Source organism: Neophocaena asiaeorientalis, unplaced genomic scaffold (assembly GCF_003031525.2).
Source record: "Neophocaena asiaeorientalis asiaeorientalis breed wild unplaced genomic scaffold, Neophocaena_asiaeorientalis_V1.1 scaffold86, whole genome shotgun sequence".
Classification (NCBI taxonomy): domain Eukaryota; kingdom Metazoa; phylum Chordata; class Mammalia; order Artiodactyla; family Phocoenidae; genus Neophocaena; species Neophocaena asiaeorientalis.
The window spans coordinates 7,905,357-7,932,510 of NW_020175039.1; the positions used below are offsets into that span (position 1 = coordinate 7,905,357).

General features: G+C 39.7%; 1 protein-coding gene across 5 annotated transcripts in view; it reads right to left on the reverse strand.

The window, feature by feature from the left end:
* The window catches only part of XRCC5 (X-ray repair cross complementing 5), a 97,508-nt gene extending 72,539 nt beyond the window's left edge, over positions 1-24,969 (reverse strand). For all 5 annotated transcript variants that reach the window (XM_024763224.1, XM_024763221.1, XM_024763223.1 and 2 more), the window contains exons 1-10: positions 24,863-24,969; positions 19,946-20,059; positions 16,914-17,097; positions 15,963-16,011; positions 15,389-15,511; positions 12,399-12,590; positions 9,492-9,606; positions 7,990-8,128; positions 5,023-5,135; positions 1,396-1,458 (exon numbers count right to left, since the gene is read on the reverse strand). In XM_024763224.1, coding sequence (XP_024618992.1) covers positions 1,396-1,458; positions 5,023-5,135; positions 7,990-8,128; positions 9,492-9,606; positions 12,399-12,590; positions 15,389-15,511; positions 15,963-16,011; positions 16,914-17,097; positions 19,946-20,059; positions 24,863-24,883 — 1,113 coding nt within the window. In that variant the 5' untranslated portion in view covers positions 24,884-24,969. The remainder of the gene's footprint in view (positions 1-1,395; positions 1,459-5,022; positions 5,136-7,989; positions 8,129-9,491; positions 9,607-12,398; positions 12,591-15,388; positions 15,512-15,962; positions 16,012-16,913; positions 17,098-19,945; positions 20,060-24,862) is intronic.
* Between the last annotated feature and the right edge of the window lie 2,185 nt (positions 24,970-27,154).

A 27,154-nucleotide genomic window follows, 5' to 3' on the forward strand; every position in this document is an offset into this window, starting at 1 on the left:
AGTCTTCTCCATGCAATCTTTTACTCAAAGTCCTCATATGACATAGTTTCTTTACTCCCCTGCTTATCTCATAGCCCCAATTAGTTAATATTATTCTTTGACTATGACATCAAGAACTGACACCAAAGAGTAGCCCTTTGCCATCAGTAGATGAAGTTTTTTTTTTCTTTAGTGACTCAAAGTGACCCTGTGATCTATAGGGTCTGTATGAGGCTGGATTTGAATTATGCAAGTCACAATGCTGCCCTGACCTGAGCCAGCAAGTCTAGAGAATCATATGTGTCAACACAGCTTTGTGATATGACTTTCCTTACTGCATACCCAGCAATCACATGAAGTGATCAGAATTTTCTTTGGGTAAAGGGACAGTAAGTTGGAGTTAAAACCTCAGCAGAAGTGAAAAACGCAGTTAAGTTGTGTTCACAATAGATACTAGAACTGCCTGATTCCCATTAGGATTTGATTCAGGAGAAATCCATGAACTAGGGTTCTCAAATTTGAGGATTCACGTACACCTACTGTGCTTTAATGAATCCATTTAACACTGAGTGGGAGCCAAGCATTTTCTTCTCTTAATTTTACTGTTCTAATAGAATAATGGCATATCCATTCACTGAATCAGCAGCCAGCTACCCTTCAGAAGTGAGGAGAAAAAGAGGACTAGATCACTTATATCACCACCCTTCCCCCGACCCCAAACAAGCCATCTACATCCAGTTTACCAGTTCCAAATGCAAGTAACTTCTGGAACATGGAGACCTAAGTAGTCTTAAACAGACACTGGATGGTAATCTTCCAGTTAACATCAAAATCTCCAAGGAAATAACAAGTTCTTACTTGAAGACTACATAGAAAATATTTATAGAGAGGGCAGGTGTGAGTGTAGGATGCAAGAGTCACGGGTTGTTAGCTAGGCAGAAACCAACCTGCGAACAGAATCTCTTGGGGATGTAAGAAAATAATGAAAAGAAAGAGGTAAGGGGGATAAGACAAATTTCTCAATGATGGAAGTAGTCCCGTGAGTCAGTGAAGCTCATCTTCAGGTGGCTTAAGCCAGCACTAAATGTTCTGTTTATGAAACTGAAAATGTTTACCTGACCCCAACCTTCCTGAACCTGTGCCCATGAGATCCCCATACTTAAATGTATTTGTTCAAATGTTTTTGTTTTTAATACTCACCTGATCTCCAATTGCAGAACTATGTCTTCAGGCCCTGTGCTCATGCTATGACAAATTCATTTATCATTTCTCCATTTTCAGAGTTAAAGGTCAGTGAATTTTCCCACTGCTATTGCAAGAATTAATGTCATTTTAAACTATAAAAGCCCCAAACAACTCACTTAAAGTGACAATTCAATTCTATGGCACTACCTCAAAGACCTACTGTCAACTCACCTCATCATCTTTTGTTGCAAAGACCTTTAGAACTTGATTTCCCATAAAATATTTCATGTGGACCTACAAGAGGAAGTGAGGAAGAGAACTGGTTTCAATCCAAAATAAGTAACACAAAAAACCATAATGCCACACATTACTAGGAAATTACATTCAAAATGCTCTTACTGGAAAACATTCACAGGTACTAGAAACAACTTACTATTTGAGGTTCAAATCACTTAAACACAACAAATGTATGAGTGCCTAGTTTATGTCAAACATGGTTCTGGGCGCTATAAACACAATAATGAATAGGACGTAGCCTTGTCCTGAGGAGTGTAGATACATACGAAATTAACTGCGGTGGAGTATTACCAGACAGTGCTACCAGCCCACAAGAGTACAGTATTATAGTTCAGCGCTACAAGAGCACATAAGAAGGGCAGCTGTCTTAGTCATGAGGCGTCAGCGAAGGCTTCTGCAAATGGTGACACCTAAGTCAACACTTAGGAACTAAGATGGAAGCCTGGCACAAGTGTCCCCAGCAGAGGGAACAGGGTGATTAAGTCTGGAGTGACGTAAACACATAGTGCATTTGGGGCACTGCTTTAGGAGTAGCGCAGTGCCACAGTGCAAGGGGGAAAGCTGAAAAGTTAGCTGAGTCAGATTAGCAAAGATCGGATCATGAAGTCTCTTATGAGCAAAGTTAAGTGGTTTGGACTTCATCCTAAGAGCAATGACAAGGCATTGATGAACTGCAGAGACTAGAGTACGATGTGTCCTTTAAATTACTCACCTAGCACAGTATCAGAGGAGTCAAAGACTAGAAGATGAATACTAAGAGCTCCTAATATTATAACCACCTGCTTCTATCAACCAAGACCAACTTCTCTTCGATCTAGGTCATCTTGAGCCTGGAGTGTATTTATAAGAATGTGTCGTAAGAGAGGCAATGCTTCTCAAATATTTTTTCTGCCCTCCCAACTCTAAGCTGAGAAATTGTGAGCACTTTCATAGTAACAGTAGCTCAGGAAAACTGAGTCCCAAAGGTGTGGGGGTGAGGCCCATATAAGCCAAATACCTCCATCTTCATTTCCATTCCCCATCTGAAAACCATTATTTGAAAAAATATGGGAATAATCTTATATTTTCAGTTTGCTACATCCATATAGATTTATTTGCTCTCCTATTAGAATCTGTAATAGTTCTTGACTGATTCAAGAACAGTTAATGATACCTTTTCCTAAGGTACCTAAATGACTTCTCAAAGGACAGCCAGACATTTGGGGAAATTCTGATCCATCCTATACTTAGATACCCAGAACACTGACAACATGGAAGAAGGCAAATTGAAAGGACTCCTGAAGCTGGAGGAATCAGGCTCCCTGACTTCAGACTATACTACAAAGCAACAGTAATCAAGACAGTATGGTACTGGCACAAAAACAGAAAGATAGATCAGTGGAACAGGATAGAAAGCCCAGAGATAAACCCACGCACATATGGACACCTTATCTTTGATAAAGGAGGCAGGAATGTACAGTGGAGAAAGGACAGCCTCTTCAATAAATGGTGCTGGGAAAACTGACATAAAAAAAAAAATTCCAAACCAAAAAAAACCTATTTTATATTATGAAAAGTTTCACACTAATTCAATCCAGAAATATTAGTGTCCCTCAGATTAAGGGAATCTGGAAAACTATGTGATCTTAAATTTAAAGCCAATTACTAGTTTATTATAAGGTACATACTTATACTTTACCTTAGTTGATATGGAAAAACCTTGTTCTTAAGATGACGTGTATGCATTTGTTAACATAATACACAAAAGCAGGTATGTAAAAACTAGACTATTCAAAAATGAGCCTGTCTATCTGGTGGGCAGATTATAGCTGATTAATGGCATAGCTTTGGAGTCAGAGAGACCTGGTTCAAAACCCATCTCTACCACCTTCTAGCTGGGGACCTTGGGCCAATTACCTAACAGTGCTGAACCTCAATATCCTAGTGTATAAAATACATATCACGGCACCTACCTGAGAGGACTGTAGTAAGAATTAAATGGGAATTTATATAAAGTGGTTAGTATATTGATTATAATATTATAATCACTCAATAAATGGTAGCTATTATGACTATCTTTATTGTACCTGTCTGATATTACACTTAAGACAAAAATAATTTAGAGCTTAAAAACAACAGAAAGTTGGTTTAGAAAACACTTCATGACTTAAAAGTTAATTTTAAGTCAATAAAAATCTTTTAAAATGGAAAACGTACCTTTTCAGCTCACTTTTTCTTGCTTTGCCATCTAACTAAATAGGTCCCCACACCTACTATGGCACAGATGATTTGTTTTTTGAGTCCTAAATTACAGTTATAGGAGTTTTGGCTAGATCTTTTCTGCTTATCTGGAATTAGGCAGACCCAGTTCCCAATAAGCCAGTTTCTACAAATAGGTCTGAATGGAGGTTCTGTTTCACTGAAAAGACTCATAAGCACTGACATTAAGAACCAAATTTAAGTTTATATACCTCCCAAAGTGAATAATTTTAAAGAAAAGCACATTTAGTGTAATTTGTTAGAGAACTGTTAGAGATACTCAACTTCCAAAAGGTATTTATTCTCACCATTAACTGTATCGACTTTAAGTAAATACTCTCAATTTTTGGTTTATGAGTCTTAAAACTGTATCTATCAGTTTGAGCATATGATGGAAAACATTCTCCCCACCTCACTGAATTATTCTGTATCTAACAGTTTGAGCATATGATGGAAAACATTCTCCCCACCTCACTGAATTATTCTGTATCTAACAGTTTGAGCATATGATGGAAAACATTCTCCCCACCTCACTGAATTATTCTAACGCTGAATTATACAGAGACTGCATGCTGGAGCAACATGAAGAAATTTAAATCTGGTATATTGGGTTATATTTATTTTTATTTTAATTCTCACTTGAGTTCTTCTAGAACCAACAAAAATCTCTTCATCCCTATAGAGCCTGAAAAGATGCACTTTCTACTTATTCATTCTGTTTGGTTGCCTACCTCAAGAACATTTCATCTAAGACTGCTGGGAATCTTTAATGACTCTTTCTTGGATAGTATATGGTATCCACAGCCTTCAGTAAGTTACTGCATTTTCCACTGTGTCTCTTTTGTAGATCTGTATTGCCGTCTAAAAAACATATGACTAATGAACAATTTTTGTATCCTAGATCTCTTTGTTGGGCGTTGAGAAGAAGGGTGACTAGCATAAATCAATGATATTCTAAGAAATCTACGGTCATTCAAAACCCAACTAGACCCTGACTCCTGTAAAACACTCCAGTACACGTAACAGTTAGAGAAAGCAATACAATAGCAAAGAACTGGATGCTGGTTCTTTAAGGCTACTATGAGCTATGACCGACACCAAAGTTAAGAAGTGACTTTTCACTTCTTATGCCAACTTCTCTACCTCTTGATTTTTAACCTTCAAAAATCAAGGATAGCAGCACGCCAGACTACATTTTAGAAAAACTAAAAGTGAAAAAAACATATTATAAATAACAGGCCCAATCCAAAGCACACCATCTCAAATAATGAGAAAAAAGCTCATCTGTTTTGTTTACAATTAGTAGACAAATACGTGCTTTACCTGAGAAGATGTACAAAATCCCAAAACAGAGAAGCACTTCCCCTCCGATTTATATTTCATTTGTTCCTCATCCACTTTAGAGAAAGGAATGATATCACTCCCATAGCGGAACCCTAAAGAACAAGAGAAGAGCATCTGTTAAGCGTATGGGGCCTCATTTTCTACAAGCTGAAATTGGCCCTATACATACATCAACGATACACGCACACTCCGATCAAGCCTCCATATACTGTTTGCCGGAATCAAATTTCTGCCCCTTGTGATCACTGCAGAAAAAGAAGCGGCAGATCCACAAACATATATGACACAGGGACAATTAAAATCTAATTACAGCTTTTTAAGTAGTGTATTCTGCAATCTAGTTTACCTTAATGATTATCCATCCTAGAAGGAAGAATGTAGCAAATGCAATGTACTAGTTATCCTCCAGAGATAAACCATGGTTGACTAAAGTACAGTCATGACTTGTAAACATAATAACAAGAACACATTTATTTAGAAACCTGGAGACCCACAGAGAAATGTGCCCATAGGATTTTCAGAACAAAATGTTCTCAAAAATGGATGCTGGAGATATACAAATGCCTAACGGAAGAAGCCAAAATTTTTCTATTTAGAAACATTCAATTGACAAGCTGGATATTTTTCTGCATTTAAATTTATTTTATTCCTGGGATTGGATTGTCTATTTTCTTTTCTTTTTGATTACTTAGGTTATTACAGATATAGGCTCTTGGCTCCTTAAAAAAACTCCGACCCTGTTCCAGGGCCTCTCTGCTCTGTGGAAGGTCATGCCCTTTCACTATATAGTCTTATATGTTTAATGGGGAGAAAGATCAGCAAAATCCAAGGATTATGACCTTGAATAGATGAAAAGGAAAAGCATACGCATCTTTACTCCAAGAAACAAAGAAACTTGTGTGTTTGGGGGCAGATTCTGTGATCCAGTGTTTATTAGTTCCCTCACTCTGCACATGCCATGTATTTAATTAAAAACAAATGCATTTCTATTTTCATATATGTCTTTTAAGAAAAGCTGGTGATATAAACAAAAATTTCAACAAGAAGTTAAGAGGGAAATGTATGGCACATGATTAAGAGTGGTATCTAAACACAATGTTTTTTCAGACATCTTACTTGAATCGTTTAAGAGTAACCTAAAACTTCTAATTAAAACTGTCTTATGTTTTCTGGCTCATCTTTTACAGGGCAAATCAATAACTGTAACTTTTGTACATGGCAAAGAGTAGAGAACAGACTACAAATATGACCATAGTCCTTTGCTCACATAAACTAGTCCCGCTATCTGAAAAAGAGAACTCTACATATTAGGGGATAGAAAGTGGAAGACAGGCAAAGGAAGTATGTGGGTAACTGCAAAAAGATAAGAGAGAAAAGCTGCCCATCTATGCTCTTCGAACTGAAACAATGTTTAACTCTTCCCTCTCCCTTGCTCTACCAATATGTTTGCTTTCTGTCGAAGACAACCAGAGCTGCTTTCTTTGCTTGCAACCGAAAGAATTGGTACCATCTCTAGTCCCTTCTCCTTCCAATCCATCCTATACCCAGATGTCCTATTAATCTTTCTAAAACACAGTCCCTATGACACTCTGCTCCTCAAAATTATAAACAGCTCCATGGCGCTTTCAAAATCAAGCATAAACTCTTCAGCGTATCATTCAAAGCCCTTCCTAATTCAGAATAGCATGTGGAAACAGACTCCTGCAGCCCTGGGTTCAAATTCAGCTACCTGTTAACTATGAGATTTTGCAAATGTTAATGAATGTCTTTCAATCTCAATTCTCTTATCTGTAAAATGGAAACAAGAGTGCCTACTTCACTGGTTGTTGTGAAGATTAAAAGAGAAAATGCAGATTGTCTTTTAGATACTACCCTGAGTACAAATCTGCATATGCCCAATACACCTTACCCAACTACTTGGTATCACTGAGAAGGCCCTCTGCTTTCCTGGTCTTATGCCCTTAGTCACACTATTCTTCCTACTATGAGCCAGTCATTACACGAGGATTAAATGACAAGCAAGTAATGGAGCCATGATTCTAACCAAGGTCTGACTCCAAAATTTCTGTTCTTAACCACACTATGCTATTGAGTTGAATTAAAGAATTAGTAGAGATTGTGGGTTGTTTATTACATTCTAATCCATCAGAAGAAAGAAAGGGGTCATGACCACCACTACCTTTAATCACTCTCCCACCCGCCAAGACCCCTGCAAAACATATAAATATGCAAATACTGCAACGCAGTGCCCCAGATGAAAGGAAATTTTTTAAGGCTTGCAAATTAAAATTATACTGAGTAGCACATAGTCTGGTGATAGATTTATATAAAGACTCTGGTTTCTACCTTAACCATCATTTGGTATCTTATCATTTTAGCTCTTGAACACTCAGACACCCTCAGCTAGCTTCTAAGCCCTCTGGATAGAGATGCCATCTAAATACACTACACAGAGCCAATGGGTACAAATATATGAAGTACAACTCTAAAGATCCTAGTGAACATAAGGCAATATAACAAACACAAATAATTTTTCTTATCCCCTAAATTACCTTAAGGGAGCTAAACAGGCAGGATATAAGACCTGAAATTGGCACTCAGAAAAATGATCACTATGGAAATAAAAGGTAAACAAAAAATTTGCTTCGGCCATGTTAATATAAGCATTTTCCTAGCTAGTGAGTTTCAAACTTTAAAACAAAGCCAAGTATTAAGTCCTGTCACATGAGACATTTAAAACCCAGAGAGACTGAATGCCCGAGTATACTCCTGCCTCGGAACCATCCTGCCTGAGACCCAACAGATGACCTAAAGGATCCAGTGTCTCATGATCCCCTCATATAGTTGTGTCTCTAGACAAATAATAATACAAAACCTAGCCTGCCTCCTATCATCTTGAAGAAAATTTTCTAGGCAAAAGTGAAACTCTCACTGGCATAATAATACCTTGAATAGTATCCTCTCTTGGAACTTCAGTTTCATCATCGTCATTCAAGCAATAAACTGTTTCTTTTTGTATATCTTCTTTTTTTTGAGTTCTTGCATCCACAACTGTCCAACACTTTTTAACTCTCTCTTGTAGAATCTGATTTCCAAAAGAAAAATAAAGGGAAAACAAGAAAAGCTATGATTCAGATGGACAAAAGATGAAAACCTAATATACTCTCTGCTTTACAGAAAAAAATCCAAAACAATGACTCCAGCTACATTGGTTTGTTGTCTCTTGCCTACTGTGGAAATTTTAGTTTATTTTATAATTCTTTCTACATTTTATTTTCCAAGGGTAATCCACAGATAAATATGAGTATGTGTATATATTCAAACACTTTCTATACAAAACCCTCAGACTGTCCAACAAAAGAGGGCCCTACATTTTGTTACCACAGTTTCCCAACACACGAGAAAGGGGAAAGCAGTCTATCAGTATTCAGAAATCAATAAGGAAATATGAAAAAGTAACTAGGAAAAAAGAAGGAAAGAGACTGTATTCTCATTCCCAGGGACACTATTCTAGGCCTTGAAGTACCTCCACGGTTTTCATGCACGTAGGGTGTTTTGGAATTAAGTCCTTGAATATTAAAAAAAACACTTGAATATATAAAACAACATGTTTTTGTATATGTTGTACATTTTATATATTTAAATGTTTTTATATATTTATTTTGTGCGTTTAAAGAAAAAAGACAAGGAAGGTCATGCGGAGGCATGGATCCAAGACTCATACTCAAACTGGAATTTCATCAAATAATTACCAAAAGCAACTCATTTTTGAAAATATACTATTACGTACAAATGTACATGTTACAAAAGGCTATTTCACAGTAACAAGTCAACATCTTTTGATATTTCTTAGATGCTGTTACTACCAGATCATTAACAACTAAATTAGATGTGACTGAGTTTTCAAAATCCTGAACTGAACTCTGGTGTGTATCTGTATTTCTGTTATAATACCACAATGATACAACTTAATGCATTTCATTTTCTTTCTTTAAAAAAAAAAAGAGAAAGACCTGAAACTCATGATTAACAATCAATTGTCAATGGAGAGAAAGAGAAAAAGGAGGGAATCAACCCCTATTATAGACCATTCTTTTTTTTTTCCTTTTTTTTTTTTTAAAGTAGTTGCGGCGCGCGGGCTTAGTTGCCCCGTGGCATGTAGGATCCTTGTTCCCTGACCAGCGATCGAACCTGTGTCCCCCGCATTGGAAGGCAGATTCTTAACCACTGGACCACCAGGGAAGTCCCTATTATAGACAATTCTTAAAACTTCCTCTGTTAGCATGCCTTTTACATAAAAGCTAAATAGAGATGAAATGAACAGGGAGAGCAGTTAGAGAAGCAGTAATTATGGTTTTGAATAACCCACACACGAACTGTCAGTTCCTTATATAAGCATATTTGTCTGCCTGCTAACATTTCTTTAAAAATGTGTACCTACCACTTACCGATTTATAAGCCACAATCTTTATAGACAAATTGGAGCCAATGGTCAGTTGACAGGGCCAGGGCATGGAACGCCTCTCAATTTTCTTAAAGACACACAGCTGTCTCAGACTCTCACTTAATAAAGAAAAATGTATTATGAAAGCAGCAATTTTAAAAATGTTAACCTGTGCTGGATATTGCATTTAGTTGTCTAGAATGAGAAGTGAGATGCTGTTGATCATAAAGAGAGGAACAGCAGGGGATGGCAAGGAAAACTCGTGGCGACCATCAGTTGGGAGAGAGCCAGAATACAAATGAGTTGGCTTAGGAGGAAGGAGTTGAATTCCTTTACTGATAGGTGAAAAGGAACATCTTTACCTTCCCCCTATTCAATCTTTTCTTCAACTTGGCCAGCTGTTCTTAACATTTTTTTTTTCAGGACCAAGGACACTGTGAGGATGTGATAAAAGCACATTCATAAATGTGTTTGCATACACCAGCTCCCTGAAAACCATGGACCTGAGGATAAAAAGCCCTGCTCTAAGATATCAAAGGGTGGGCTCCATCCTGTATCGTCACTGTTCACAACGCTGCAATTCTTTGGCTCATTTCCATTCTCTTAAATAAAAGACATGGTAAGTATATGCACACAGTGGAGAGAATTAAATAATGACTCTCCATGGGATAAAGGAATTTAGCAGTCCACACTCAGTCTTAAAGCAGGTAGGTTTCTCACTGCATAGGGAAAGGGAATTGGGAAGTAGCAAACACAATGCAGAGGGCTACTTCATTTGAATACTAGTGAAGATCAGTTCTATTTTCATCTGGTTCCTAATCAAACACAACAGAGAAGATCATAGGAGATAGGTGGAATTTGTGGTATTCACTAAGGATTATCTGACATTATCCAGAGTTATGGACAAAGAGGCCTCAAGAGACTCCAATTTTCAGAAATAATCTACAATGAATAGTAGATATTCTACCTGATACCCTGCTCCAAAGCTTACGGTACACCTGGGCTTTGTATTCACTGAGGAATGAATGGGTCTGAAACCAGGTCTAACCTGTCTCATAGGACATTGCTAGTCTGATTATGAGTCACGTCTAAAACCATCAAGAGGTTTGGATCCTGTTCCAGGGGAAATTCTAAAGACCAGCCTCTTATATGTAACATCTGAGAACAACTGGATGAGTTCTGCAGATTTGAAGCTCCCCAATTAGAAGTCAAGTTATCTTCCTCTAATGTCTTCTAGATGAGGATAAGTCTAGTCCAGGGCTGTTCTGTACAACTTTGTGCAATGAGGGAAGTATTCTATTTCTAACTATTCTTGTCCAATAGGGTACTGAGCTCTTTAACTCAGTGGCTACTATGACTGACAGACTAAGTTTTAAATTTTATTTAATTTTAATAAATTTAAATAGCCACATGTGGATAATGGCTACTGTATCAGATGGCAAAGTTCTGATCCACACCTTCACGGCAGACCTAAAATCAAAGTAACTTCAAATGGCTAGGACAGCACATAGTAATTTCCCTCCTTGCTATGTTACAGGAAAAGAAACTTTTTTAGGTAATTTTATTGGCCTATATTCTTCTTTACAATATCATGGTGAATATGTTAGCTTTAGACATGTATTCCCATGTTAGAGAAAGCCATATCCAAATTTGAAAGAACAATAATTTAGGAACACATATTTGCATGTATTACAATTAGAACACATATTATGGCAAAGAAACATCACTTTACAGGATTCTTCATTGACTCCTTTGACAACCCCTTGGGAAATTACAGTTCAATTTCTAAAATTCCCATTTACCTGCAATTTTTCAATAGTATCTATGTTTAGAAAAGCAGGCTGATTGCTTATCAATTATAGCTCACCAGAAATATTTGAAAATTGTGATTGAGAATAAAAAGTAGAGCAGATACACACTACTGCTACTCAAAAAAATCCTAACTGTTTAACCTTTATTTCAACTGAACCTCTACTTCAATTAAGAACTTTTCTTAAAATGCTTGTATTTTGTGTATTTATTAATAAACTGGAATTAATTCTTTAACATCAAGTAGCAGTATCCCTGAGGATTTGAAACTCCACAGCCATACAGTGTGGTATTCTATTGCCACTTTTACCAAATCAGGCCCTTCAAATACACACCGTTCTAGATGCTATGGACCCCTCTCAGGTTCTTTGATCAAAATATATATCCAATTCCAACCAAGAATAATACAGATAAAGGAGATCATCTCTCCCACAGTCTCTAATTGGATGGCCAAAAAAAGTAGCTTGACTAATCGTTATATGGTACTTCAGGGATTTCACATTTCTTAAATCATTTTGCCTTTACAAAGCCCACATGGAATAAACAGGTTGTAAATTCTTAATATTTGGGGGTTTTGCTTTGTTTTGATTTGTTTTTGCCTGACCAAACTATGTTGAGACCAAAAGTTTTTTTTAAAAAATCTCTATATTATAGTATACTGCCTCCTAAAACCTAAATCAGAAGATTAGAGGATATTAAGTATTATCTCAGATCTAACACCACTTTTTATAATTAAGAATGTTTTTTAGGTGTATGACAAGGAAGGGCCCAAGAAATGTGCCCCAAGCTCGGCATAAAGAAGAAATCTACTACCTCATCTTTTATAATTTGACTTGTTAAATCGTTCGTTATATCTATGTATTTCCAAACTCTACCGACATAGTCTTGCAAATAAATAAGAAATCTTGCACCAACCATGCAAACTTCAAAAAATGGGATTAGGGGCTGGTGCACCATTTCTTTAATAAAAATTGAAATACTAAAGTATAACTGCTAATTCAAAAGTGGCCCAGAAAAGGAAAAGCATTAGGGAGCCGTCTGATCAGAAGAAAAATTAATATGCTTACAACTGAAAGTTGTAAACAATGCTTTCATGTCTTACCTGAAGGAATAAATTTCCTCCAGCCCATCTTCACCTTCTAAAGACATCATCACCTTTTTCACCATCCGAATACCTTCTTTTTGCTGGTCACTGATTCCTTTTGGAGGAAAGGAGGACCCATGGTGGTCGGAGAGCAAGTTGCCATCTCCTCTGTCCCCAGTTCCATCTTCCTTGCCAACTGGGAAAGGCAAACTATCAGGAAAAGACCAGAAGTACTTAAGAAGAAAAGCCCTGAAGCCAAATAATAAACGGGGTTCCAATTCTGTGACTGTCACTCACTAGCTATGAGAAAATGGTCAGTCAGCCTCTCTGAGCTTTACATTTCTCAACCATCAAATGGCACTATCTACCTTGACCAATATTCTATCGGTTTCAAGTGACCGAAGTCTCTTTGGTTTGGCTTTTATGGGGGTAATTTATTGGCTTAACATAACAAAATAATTGAAAGGGCAAGGCTGCACATGGCCTTAGGATGACTAGACCCAGAGTCTCAAACACCACAAGGATTCTATGACCCTCCCACTCTCTATCTCCATATTTCATTTTCATTTGCCTTTATGCTGGCCCCGCTCTTTCAGACTGGCTTCCTCCACATTGTTTCTGAACACTTTCAAGCTCATAATGCCCAACTCCACTACCAAAGAGGGACTGAGGGTTTAACCCTCTACTCTCCAATTCAAAAAACCAGGAATTAGTGGTAGCCTAGGAGCCAGATCTAGATGTCAGCTCTCATTCAAGCCATGAAGTTAAAAAGTAGGAAGGAACGCTTCCTAGAAAAAGGCTGGGTGACATTCTAGGCAGACAAAAATAAACAAACAAATGCCCATTAATGATCTCTCAAGATTATTATAAAGATTAATAAGAGAAAGTGTATAAAATACTTAAAACTCAAACAATGTCGTCATCATTATTTCAGATAGAGAATTCCTATACAGAAACCAGTTAATTGCTAGAAATAAGTAAAACCAATTTTGTTCCTGTGTTTCACTCCAGTTGTTTGACTGAAATGAGACTAAAACTAGAGTGGGGTTACCAGTCATGGGAATATTCAATAATCAATATACAAACTGAAAAGTAAACCAACCAAACACATTTTATGATAATATTCTACATGACACTTTATAAATGTTTTTATATAAACAATCTCATTTCATCCTTATGTGTTAGTTGGATAGAGATTTCTACCTCCATTTTCTGAAAAGAAACGGAAGCTACAGAAATGAAATACTTTGGCCAAAACCGTATAGCTAATAAAGCTAATAAGTGATTGAGCAAAGACTCAGTCATCTGACTGAAAGAGCAAGGTTCTTTCCACTGTAGCATGTCACCCTAGTTTGTCCCTGGAAACCCAAACAGTTGAATTCAGCGATCTTTTCAGTTTACTCAAAATTACCTGCTGGTCACCCCATGTGGATTTTTAAGGTGATTCCTTTATCATTTCATTTGTTATCATCAAAACAGAGCTTCATGTTTCCATTTTTTCTATGTATTCTTAGCATGAGAGATGTGCATGTCCTGCATTACATGAAAAAGAGCTTCCAGCAAGCAGGGTACGGCACGTCAGGTTTGCACCAGGCTGTTGCTGTTTCCAGAGCATCAACCAGGAAGAAGGGACGATTAACATGAAAATGAAGGGTCAGGAAGGTCCAGTCCAACTAGAACAATCCACCATACATGGGATACACCAAACAATAAGAGCAAAAACTCTACTTCGCATGCTAGAAGTTTGCAGCAAAGGAAGAAGGGTATTACCCAAGAAAAAAATACAACCAGTCAAATAACAAGCAAGTGGAAGAAGAGGCTATGTTCTGTCTTCAGCTTGCTTTACAGCATTGTTCATATAAAAAAAAGTAGCCCCTTCCAATGACATTGACAGAAGTGCAGTATGTGTCAAGGATGTAAAGGCATCTGAGATTATGAACAGGGAACAGAAACCGAGCTGGGCTTTTGAAGTGCTGAGAAAACCTCAACTCAATAAGAAAAGAAGAGTCACTTAAAAAGCACTTAATTTCTCTGAAGCACCGTCGTATCAAGTATCAGCTTGATGGGTTATTCTGAACTATTTTTCTACAGTTCTACAGAAAGGAGTTGCCCCTCAGCAGTCTTAAGAGGTACGTACATGCAAGAGAGGTTCTTAATTCTCCATGGCAGGCATTTTAAAGAAGCTGTAGGCTTACCACTCAGAGCTGGAGGCTTCTTGGTAGGGCTCTCAATCCGAAAAAGGAGTGTCCCTAATAATTCAACATTCTATACTACCACTCTGCTTTTACCAAAAATAGGACAAGAAAAAACAGGTTTCAGATGCAGCAGGAAGGAGTAGTGGAAAGAACTTTCTGTTAGGGCTATAAGATAAAGTAAGTGCCTGGAGGGGAAATTCAAGTTATTGGGGGAGGAGGGACTCTCTCCCTAACAAATTGTGAAAAATATTTTCCTCCTAAGTTTGTATACCTCATCTGTAAATATGCACAAGCAAATTACATTTTATAAATGTGTGTGTATCCTTTAGATCTGAAAAAGACTTAAAAATAAGCATACGTGTTTAAAATCGTTCCCAAGTTGACATTCCTCTCTATCCTAAAAACATCTACTGTCTTTAAGACACAGTCCTCTAGGCTGTTTAAGAAAAGACACCACCAATCTGGTAATTGTTTGGGTAAAGTCTTCTATGCAGGCAGGAGATGAACTGAATGTCCTTAAAAGATTCCTCTAATTCCTCAATTCTTTGGGTCCAAGAACAGCACAAGCAAACATCTGCTACTGAGCTAAACTCCCAGGTTTCCCCGTGACATTCATCCCTTTATCATCAAAACTCAGAAGAGTTCCTGGAACACAAGAGAGTAATCAATGAACGTTGGCTGAAGTCAGTGATCTGACAGATTCTGACTCAGAGCAGAGAGGACTCTTGAGAACTGAGTGCCCTACGAAGGGGTCCTATCACTGCATTAGAAGAGCACAAGATCTGTCTGCAAATATTATTCTTATGGACTTACAAAAACTGCAGGGAGATGCCAGATTTCTTCAAGTTATGAATTATAATACCCAGCTGATCTCTGCTGAATGGGCTGCTGAGGTCAGTGAACACTTCAATATGCCTCTTCTCAAACTTCTTTCCTCTAGAAGAGAGAGTTAGCATGTTAAGAAATCATTCTCCTGAGTTATTTCCTAAACATTCAAATGTACTTGGTCACTGAGCAGAAACAGCGTAAGGAATGAACCTAGCTCCAGCTAACAAAGGTGATTACATTCCAGAAGTCCGTGTGCTGCTGATGCTCAGCTAGGTTCCTACTAAACATATAACCAACCCAGTCATGACTCATGCTTTGAGCATCTCGGGCAAAATTTCTGAGCATTATGGAAATAGTATGTCTCTGATTTCCTAACTTTAACTTCAGTTAAAGATGTGGTCACTACGATAAAAAAGGATCCCCTCCCAGCCTCCACAGAGGTACGTACAAGCAACTCTCCCAGGTACTACAATTATAGCCTTGCAAGGGTTTATTTTCCAAATGGTCTGATTCCACACAGACAGGCTCATTTCCAGCTCTCTTCAGTTGAGATACTTACACAGTTTCTTGTTGAATCAAATCCATGCACACAATGAGGGCATCCAGAACTCAGCTAGTTAAGGGCAGAAGATAACACCAAACAGTCCCTTTATCCCAAGAACACGCAACTTTTTTCCAGTGAAATCTACAATGCTGAAAATTGTGGACACTGGGCTGACGGTGTGATGAGTTAAAAGTACTTGCCCAAGTGCCCTTCTTCCAAGTCTATTTCACTAACATATATTCATATATGTTATAAATCAAAGTACACTTCCTGAAACATATAAACAGGAAAAGTGAAATAAACCAAAAGGTAATCTGACATATTCCGCTCATTTAATGAAAAATTATGATGCCATTTTACAGTATCTAGAACCCATCTTCTGTGATTACAGTCCATTCTTACACATGAAGTGAGCCATAATGTAGCATTTGTAAGTCACTCCCAGCACAGCAGCACCTCCCAGTGACCAGGGATGGCACCACTGTTTAGAAAAATAAGAGGAACCCCTTAAAACCAGGGCACCTGTGGAAGGAACTGTTAGTCTCACAGTTTGGGTTATCAGTCTGATTTTTGGCATACAATTATCCTCCATCCAGGAAGGCTAGGAGAATGCTAATGCTATACTCTTCTAAAAATAGCTTCTCTATGTCCAAACATTTCCAACCATTGCCACCACCAAACCCTCTACACATAGTCAACACATATACCCCCTTCTGATACCTCCCAACCTCTCAATGTCAGTAGTGCAGAGAAGGAGCAAGTTACTGCAGGGTGTGGAGTCCAGGCACCCAACCCAACCTAGTTAACGTCACATTCAGTCCTAACACACATCACCTCCGTGTTCTCAGAGCCAAAAACGTCCACATACTCAGAGCTAGGACTCTTAGAGAACCTCACCAAACTAGATTACAATCCCCCAGATTAAAGGAAATTTCTTAAGAGTCTTCTCTGGATCAAAAAGGATACAGTCAGCTTGTTGAGAACCTGGTTGGATTTTGCTTTCAATGTCCTCCAGCAAGTCAAAATCCGGTAGCATCAGGTGTCTGTGCACTGTGATGTTCTGATACTGGCCCTCACCAGCAAGGGCGTTCTCAGTGCCATCTGTACCAAAAAGGACTAATGCAATTTCATCCTTGCTCTCAGCAAACACCTAGAGAAGCAGGTTAGAAGGTTGAAATCATACAATATCACCTGGAAACCATTAGATATCTAACCTTCAGGGAGCAAGACAACCATACCTCCCTATGGCAGGTCCCTGGGGCCACCGTCAACAATAGAATATTGGGCTAACTGGTCCGTGGGACTGATGAGCAATGATAATTCCTAGGTTCTAAGCAGACTTTTTCATTGACTACAGTTCCCATCCTTCCAGCACAATTTGTGGTGGAGGAATGGGAGGGCAGTAACTGCTCTTGATGAGTTTCTTTGATTTGCTTCTACCCAAATCAGACTCTAATTCCCAGTGAAAACTAATTATGTATCATTTGAAAAGATTTTAGTCTGTCTTTCTGGAATGACTATACAAGGTTTAAATTTTCCAGAGATTAAAAATAAATTGCTGATTCATATTCTATACCCCAGCAATTCCACTTACAGGTATATATACTGCAGAGAAGTTCCTGCACATGTACACAAAGAGGCAAGAGACAAGAAAGTTCCAGTTCACTTCAGCACTGTTTATAACAGGGCCAATCTGAAAACTAACTATCCATCGACTGAAGAATGCAAAAGCACACTGAAAAATATTTATACAATGGAATATTACACTCTAGTAAAAAAAAAAAGAATGAATAAATTTGTTCAATGTTTACCAACATGAATAAATCTCAAAAACAAAAGACTGAGAAAAATAAGTTGTGGAATTATATGTACTGAATAATACTATTACATAGGAATTATATGTACTGAATAATACTGTTACATACACTTTTGAGAGCTTCATACAATACTAAATATTATTTATAGATACACTGAGATCCAAGGTATAAAGTATGTGCAGTAATAACTGAAAATTCTGAGGAAAGGAGGGGAAGAAGAGGAAAGAAAAGGGTTGGGAGGGGATACACAAGGGGCTTTAAGTTAACATTTTATTTTTTAAGAAAAAAAAAGAAAAAGAAATCAAACAAATATAGTAAAACTTTAGGGCTGTTGTAGTTCTAGACAATGGGAAAACAGCTTTCCATCATATTACTCTCAGTTTGCTTCTTTTATGAAGCATTCCATAATGAAATATGAAAACAAGAAATAGCGTGCGACACAAGAGGCAGTCCTATTCCCACCTACTTATTAACAGAAGCCTTCTGTGTCAGTAAAAAGAACACTGCATGGGCAGAGGATGGAATCCTGTCATTCTTCACCTCTGTTTGGTCTGTTAACAACTCCAGCTGCAACTGCCAGTTGTATATGGAGGGAAGGTCCCAGCTGCTGGGGTTCAAATATTCCCAGCACGCCAGTGGGGCAAGCCAGCTAGAATTCTAGCTGCCTCCTGCACAAGAATTCATCTTAAGGCAAGGTAATCTTGTTCGACAACAAAACCTCAGTCAGGAGGGGGAGGAAATTTGAATGCAGCATGGGAGCGGCACCAGGTTTTGTCTCCCAGCCTTCCAGATTTCACTTCAACTCCCATGCGAGGGGCAGAGCCAAAAATAAAAACTGAAAGCACTGTTTCCCTTTTTAAAAAAATCTATACTACGTTAGGGCACAGCAGCACTACTTGAATACAACCAACACAAATGACTATAACCCAGAATGAGGTTAGAAGCATCCTCATTTTCTTTGAGATATTAAGGACTCCAGGTTATCAGAACTTGTAAAAATCTAGGATGACAGGTGGGAGGTAACAGTGCCCAGTAGAAAAGGCAACACCCAGAAAAAACAGCAGACGTGTCCAGAGGAGTAGTGAATGAAGGACTTCATGGACTTCGCAAAAGTAGCAGTCAGACCAGGTAGAAAGGGCAGAAATTAATAATAATGGTAGTAGTAGTAATAATGATAATAAAAACACATATAGCATTTACAATACGTCAAGTACTAAGTACTTTATCTTAGAGATATTCACTGAGGCACCGTGGTAGAGAGTCTTCAAGACGGCCTCCATCCATTCCTTCTCTCCCTGTATTTGGAGGCTACCCCTTAAAACAATAGGGGACTCTAATTCCCGCCCCTTCCCCACCCCACTGAATGTGAGATAGCTTAGCGACCTGATTGACTAATAGAAGGCAGTGGAAATGACCTTCTGGCATTTCTAGAGGTAGGTCATACAAAGCCACATAAGCAGGTCTCTTAGAATACCCACTCTTGGAACACTCCTTTTTAGAACCAACTGCTATACTGTGAGCATCCCAAGCTACATGGAGAGGCCACAGGTAAGGGTTCTGGGCGACAGCCCCAGCTGAGCTCACAGCCCCCAGAAGGCATAACTACCAGCTACAGGGGTGAGCCATCTTGGATGCACGTATAGCCCCACCGAGCCTTCAGTGACTCAGCACCGGCCACCACGTGAGTACACCTGCACAAGAGGCCTCAGAGAGAAGCACCCAACTCACACTCCCAGTCGTCTCACAGAACCATGAGAGATGATTTTTTTTAAGGTCATTTAAGACACTAAGTTTGGGGAGGGTAGTTTGTAACCAGTAAACGATAACTGGAATAGGCACAAAGTAGTTGAAAGACTAATTCAAGATTGCAAGGTTAGTCAGTATCATGGCAGAGCAAGGATTCAAACCCAGGCCATCTGGCTCTAGAGATTCCACATTTAGACATCACATTGCCTCTTGCTTCTGATAAAAGTTATAATATCCAGTGGAGGAGCCAAAACGAGAAAAGAAAAACATATCAGGCTCCAGTGGTAGCATATGAGTACATGGAAGTATAACCCCTCAGCTTCCCCAGAACACTGAGGGTAGACAACATAAAGAGGGTGGCATCTTGCATTATTAAGTGGAAGCAACAAGCAGTTAAACCACGAGTTACAAGCTCAAGACCAATGTGAATCTTACCTGTCGCTGCACAAACATGGTCACCACCTTCTTTGCTAGTTCAAATGGGGATTCTTCACCAGGAACAGAGTTACTCATGGCAAAACGCACATCCATACACAGCACCACAGCTGCCTGGAAAAAAAGTCCCAAAGAACATGTGAGAAAATGTTATTAATGGTTATTTAAAAAAGAAAAAGAGATATCCTTTACTTATTTCACCCATAGATATTCAGGGTATGCGTGATAAAGGGAAGGGAGGTGTTCTACTTAGAAAGTGTATGTAAGGCACATAAATTTTCACTATGGAGAAACTTTAAATAGTCCTGATATTTACTGAAAGCTAGAAAGTATCTGCCAGGACAGGAGCATGCTCCAAGGAGCTGCTGTTCCTCTGGCCTGAGCCTGAGCACAAATCCATGGGGAGTAGATCTGAAAACAATCTGCAGGCTAGAGCCAAGTCCAACCCAGCTGAGCCAAAAATATTATACATCAAACCAAATGCAACTGATATGCTGACCCACAGTATGAATACAGATGCTTTTGTCGTAAGCCACTGACTTGGGGTGTAGTTTGTTAGAAAGCATTTTGGTGGCAATAGGTGACTGTCACAATCTACATATGCTAAAAGGATACACTCCAATAATTTGAATCAGTTTGTAAACTGGGAATCTAAAGTGAAGACTAAGACACCAAATCCATTCTAGCAGGGGACACAGACACTTAAATGATACCAGCACAATATTCCATGACCGAGGTATACAGTGGACACTAAGAGAGCACACAGGAGGGGCATCCACCCAAGGCTGGTGGAAGGGAGAGAGGACGGGTAAGGAGGCAGAAAAAGCCTCCTGGATATGATCCTTGGGTGAACCTTAAAGAATGAGTAGGCAGAATGGGAGAAAATACTTGCAAACAAAGCAACTGATAAAGGATTAACCTCCAAAATATACAAGCAGCTCACGGAGCTCAATACCAAAACACCAAACAACCCAATCCAAAAATGGGCAGAAGACCTCAACAGACATTTCTCCAAAGAAGACATACAGGGTGCCAACAAACGCATGAAAAGATGTTCAACATCACTAATCATCAGAGAAATGCAAATCAAAACCACAATGGCCATTATCAAAAAAATCTACAAACAATAAATGCTGGAGAGGATGTGGAGAAAAGGGAACCTTCCTGCACTGTTGGTGGGAATGTAAATTGATAGAGCCACTTTGGAGAACAGTATGGAGTTTCCTTTAAAAAACTAAAAATAGAACTACCACATGACCCAGCAATCCCACCACTGGCCAAATACCCAGAGAAAACCATAATTCAAAAAGATACATGTGGGCTTCCCTGGTGGTGCAGTGGTTAAGAATCTGCCTGCCAATGCAGGGGACACGGGTTCGAGCCCTGGTTCAGGAAGATCCCACAAACCACGGAGCAACTAAGCCCGTGCGCCACAACTACTGAGCCTGCTCTCTAGAGCCTGTGAGCCCCAACTCCTGAGCCCCCATGCCACAACTACTGAAGCCTTCGTGCCTAGAGCCCGTGCTCTGCAATAAGAGAAGCCACCGCAATGAGAAGGCTGCGCACTGCAACGAAAGAGTAGCCCCCCTCGCTGCAACTAGAGAAAGCCCACACACAGCAACAAAGACCCAACACAGCCAAAAATAAATAACTAAATAAATTTATTTTTTTAAAAAAAGGTACATGCACCACAATGTTCATTGCAGCACTATTTACAATAACCAGGACATGGAAGCAGCCTAAGTGTCCATCGACAGATGAATGGATAAAGAAGATGTGGCACATATATAAAATGGAATATTACTCAGCCATAGAAAGGAACGAAATTGAGTTATTTGTAACAAAGTAGATGGACCTAGAGTCCATCATACAGAGTGAAGTAAGTCAGAAAGAGAAAAAGAAATACCATATGCTAACACACATATATGGAATCTAAAAAACGGTACTGATGAACCTAGGGGCAGGGCAGGAATAAAGATGAAGATGTAGAGAATGGACTTGAGGACATGGTCGGAGGGGGAGGGAAGCTGGGATGAAGTGACAGAGTAGCACTGACATATATAAACTACCAAATATAGAATGGATGGCTATGGGAAGCTACGGCATAGCACAGGGAGATCAGCTCGATGCTTCGTGATGACCTAGAGGGGTGAGATAGGGAGGGTGGGAGGAAGGCTCAAAAAGGAGGGGATATGGGGATATATGTATACATATAGCTGATTCACTTTGTTGTACAGCAGAAACTAACACAACATATAAAGCAATTATGCTCCAATAAAGATATTAAAAAAAAGAATGAGTAGGAGTCGATCATGTGAACAAGGGCAGTTTTAGGCAGAGGAAACCACATAAATACAGACACCTGGTCACTGGCTAGCAATCATGTATGTAGGGGACTAAGGAAATAGGGCAAACGTAAACTAAAAGTAAAATGGATACATGTAAAGTTCTGTGTTTGGCAACCAAAGTTTAACTGATTTGGGTTGGAGGAGACCTGAACAAATAGCAGCTCCATTTCAGGGTGGATTATAAAATGACATTATAAAATGTCACCAGTACGACATGGCTACAGGAGAACATTCCCCACACCTACCCCATTCCATCCTCCAAAATATTTTCAGTCCTATCAATGGTGTAGTAAATTTAAGGAAGGAAAAGACAGGTTTTATGGTTTAAAAAAAAAAAACAAAACTAAACTAGATCCCAGGAGACCTGGGATCCAGTCCCATCTTTATCACCAAGTAGCTAAATTCTTGGGCATGTAACTTAAATTCACTATTAATTTGTGGAGGCAGGAAGCAGTTGTTGGACTAGATGAGATCTAAGGTATTTTCCAGAGTTAACATTCTTTGACATTGACTGACAGTCTCACCTGTGCTTTGTACTGATCAGACCACACTTGACAAACAGTGAGCAGCTCTGATCATCACGTCTTATGAGAAACACTAATTACAACTGAACATGAAATGAGCAGATTAGAGAAGGATCTGGAGAATATGTGACCTGAGGAACAGGTGGGAAAAACTGGCTATTTTGAACCAGACGAGAAGATTTAGAGGAACCTGACTGTTATCCTCAAATAGTTGACAGCTGTGTTATAAAAAGATAGCTCCGCAAGAGAGAGAATAGGATCAACAGATGGAAGCTATAGAGATTGATCTGACACCATATTAAGGGAGAAAAAATAATATTTAGAAGTAATAAATGAAAGAACTACTGTTTTCTGAAGCAATGATCTCCTGAGCCTAAAACTGTTTGAAAAACCTAGATGAGCTCCTATCAGGGACATTATAGATGATCTCTAATTTGGTTACATCTCAGGCAAGGCAAAACACGGAAAGAAAAGACTATTTAAGTTTTCCCCTAGTTTACAAAGAATTAAACATAATGCATTAATATTAAGAGAGTTCTAGATTATAAATAGCATGTTTGGAGAAAGGGTGGTAAAAAACTACAAAATTCCTTTGAGAGCAATAAAATTTACATCCCATAGTTTCAATGCTCTGAGCATAATAACCTTTAAAAAGTAAAGAGTCCCCAAAAACGCTGCTGCACCTATTTAATATATGTTCATAAAAGCTACTTTTATGAACAAAAAACTCTAAATCAGAGGACTAAAGGTCCTTTGCCAGGAATCAGGTATCCAAAAAATGGCATCAAAGGGTTTCACAGTATGGAAGTTCTTATCTGGAAGCAGAAGAATGGTCTACGTAATACCGCAAGCTCCCTTCTGGTAGCAGGAAGAAAACCAGGAGAAAGAAACTGAGCAGCATGGCAACCCTTCATTTAAACACTGAAGCAATACAGGCTATTAGAATTCTGCTGCAAGTCCACCTGCCATAAACAGCTGCTTCATTAGCGCTGAAAGTTTTCAGCAGCTGAAAGGAATAAAGGAGGTGAGTGGCATATGTTCATAATCATTTTAATCAGCATTTCCCTATGGGGAGTGCAGGAGACTAGGGATCAGCTGCTCCAACGCCTATCTTGTTTATCTGTATACCAAATGCCTAATAAAGGGCCTAGTTTTGAATAGATGGATGGACAGACCGATGGATGGATGAATGAATGAACAAGTCCTTGGAACACACCTCCCTCTAGAGACCCTTCAGAGACAACTATCACGCTCTGCCTATATTGAAAATGCCATTTTAAAAATTCATCATAATGTTATTAACCTGGGTCACTGAGGGTCATAGATTCCTAGCAAGAGAGACATTCTCCCGGACTCTGACAGCTGAAAGCCTGTGTTCAAATTCAGATTCTACCACTTGTGGACTGGGTGACCTTGGGCTAATCACTTCACTTTCTTTAGGCCTCGGTTTTCTCACCTGTAAATTGGGGATAAAAGTTTTCAACTCATGGGCTTGTTGTGAAGATTAAATGAGACCGGAATAAACCGTTAGATCAGTGCCTCACCAGAGTAAGCTTTCGCAATAAATGCGAAATATTAGATTATTATAGAGGTAATAAGACGTTTTACATTTCAAGTTATTTTACTCAATCCTTCTCTGAAGTTTTACAAGCCTCTGGGATTGGTTCGTTTCGTGGCTAACTTCCATTCTCACAGATTTAAAAAACCCAGATTCAGAAGTAATGGAGTCGGGGATAGGCTGGGATAGAGAGGTACAGAGGGGAGGTCGGAGTGGGATGGAAAGCAGGATGAGGACCGGTGGAGAGGAAGTGAGAGGATGGAAGGGCTCAGTAGGCGGCGGGGGTGGGGAGTGCGCGAGGCTCAAATTCCCGCCTTAAGACTCCAAATCGCCAGCTTTTCTCACAGCGCAACCCTCGACCCCGGCCCAACTGATCCAGCCCACCACCGGGATCTCTCTTCCTCACTCCTTGGCACCGCCGTGATCCCATGATTCCTAATTCCGGACCCCCGGCACAGGCAAGGCCCAAGCCTACAGATGTTCCTACCTTATTCCCCGACCGCGCCATGTTGACGTTCCGCAAGCGCCTTGGTTGCCTCTTCCGAGCTGGAACCTGCGGCGCCGAAGCTCAGTTCCGCCGGACGCGGAGCTGGAGGGCCGCAGGAAGAGCCGCTTTCCGTTGAGGCCGGAAGGGGCGGGGAAACTGTGCGTCGACGTTCTGAGCATGCGCAGATGCCCTGCGTTGCTCCCCTTGTTGAGGAGCTGTGTGGTCTTCGGGCTTCCCAAATCGCTAGAGTTAGGAATCACTTCTCCGAAAGATTCATTCCCCTTTTCTCACACTGAGAATAACGCCTACAGCGTTTTATGTCAGATATCTGGAGTTAGATTTCCCTGAATATGAGCATGAATCCAAAAAGTCACTTAACTTCCCTAAAATTCTGTTTCTTCTTCTAAAAATAAAGATAATGAAAGACGACAGATGCGATGACCTTAGATTCAACTCCTGAAGGAAAAGTAGTTTTCCAGGCAATCAAAAGTGGAAAGAAGATTCTTCCTTGGAAAGGAGATGGGATGTAAAAAGGCCCGGAGGCATGAAACACCGAAGCGTCGCTAGCTTGGAAAGGAAGAAGTGAGGTTTAATTCCGGAAGACGAATCTAGGGAGATGTTCTAGAAATGGCAGCTATCAATTTCGGTGCCTGACAATCGCTCCACCCCCTTTCAAAGGAAACTGTCCAGCCTGCAGCCCTTGACTCTTTGAGGGAGGCAGGTCCAAGGTGAACCTTACAGAGAAAAGGCTCTTTTCTGTACCAAATGACCCACAAGCTGAGAGCTGACTGGACGAAGGGTCTGGCAACCTGCAAAGTGTCTGCCAGCCTAGAACATTAAGTCCAATTAGCTTCTGTCCCTCTTGAAAATCAGACCTGGGTAAAGCAGGCCTGCAGCTGGAAAGATGTGGAGAGGCCATGAGGAGGGAGGGGGTCTTGAGGGAGCCTAAGTTATAAACACACTGAAGCCAGGAGAGTCAGACACTTTCAGACGGTGCTTTCAGAGCCTAGAGGGTTCATCTAGTTTTTGATTCAAGGAGTTCTTTTAAGGCTGAAATATTATTTTTAAAGTATTTTTCATATGACAGGTAAATAGAATTACTGGAGACTCACCATGGTGAAGGCAATGTCTATGCTTTATGCCCATGATTTTATCTTGTGTTTAGTCTCTATTTCCTTCCCTTTTTTTCTCTTCCTCTTGTACTTTCTCTGTCCCCTCCCCTCTCTCTCACACTACACACCCTCCAATACAGATTTGTTTCCTGGGAAAAAGTTTTTAAATTCTAGTGCGTGTGCTTGTTTGCATCTCTCCACTGTCCTTATAGAAGTCTTTAGGATCACACACTTCCAGACAGCTAGGCAGCGATGGTGTTGAGAATGGATATGGACTTTAAGCACTGCTTCTCCTGGCAAAGGGCCTCCATTAATCAAGGGTGAGGGACAAACATTACCAATGTGACAGTGTAAATGGCGACTCCCTTCGTCCTCCACAACGAAAGGATTCTGACTTTTTTGGTTCCATTTCAGCCTGTCAGTTCAGGATCGGTTTAGATTTGTGTGATACAGAATTAGGTGGAAAGGGTAAAGATAAGAGGTGATGGGCTATGGCTAGTAGAGGAGAAGGGGCATTTTGGACAGAAAGAGAAGTGCATGGGAGCCACTGTGGCATATGAGGGAAATGGATGAAATAAGAAAAGGAAAATCATTATTTGGATGGCCCCCAATAGCTATGCCTCTCAGCATCCACATCCTTATATAGTCCCTTTCCCTTGAATCTGGGCTGGCTTTAGGACCTGCTTAAAATGCAATAAAATGTGGTGGAAGTGACACTGGGCCAGTTTTGGACCAAAGCTTTCAGAGTACCTGGCAGATTTGGTTTTTGCACTCTAGTGGGAGCCAGATACCGTATATAAAGACTGACTACCATAAGACTACATGCTATGAAAGCCCAACCTAGCCACGTGGGGAGCCACACGGAGGAGCGCTATTAGGGGTTATGTGTGTGTGTCCTCTCCAAATTCATATGTTGAGGCCCTAACCCCCAATGTGATGGTATGTGGAAATGGGGCCTCTGGGAGGTACTTAGAGTTAGTAGAGGTCATGAGAGTGGCGCCTTTATGATGGGATTAGTGCCATTATAAAGAGAGTTAGTGTGCTTGCACTGACTCCCCGCTCACCAACCCCACCAGCCATTTGCACAAAGAAGAGGTCATATGAATATGCAGAAGGCAGCCATCTGAAAACCAAGGGGAGAGCTCTCCTCAGGCTCAATTCAACCGTGCTGGCACCCTGA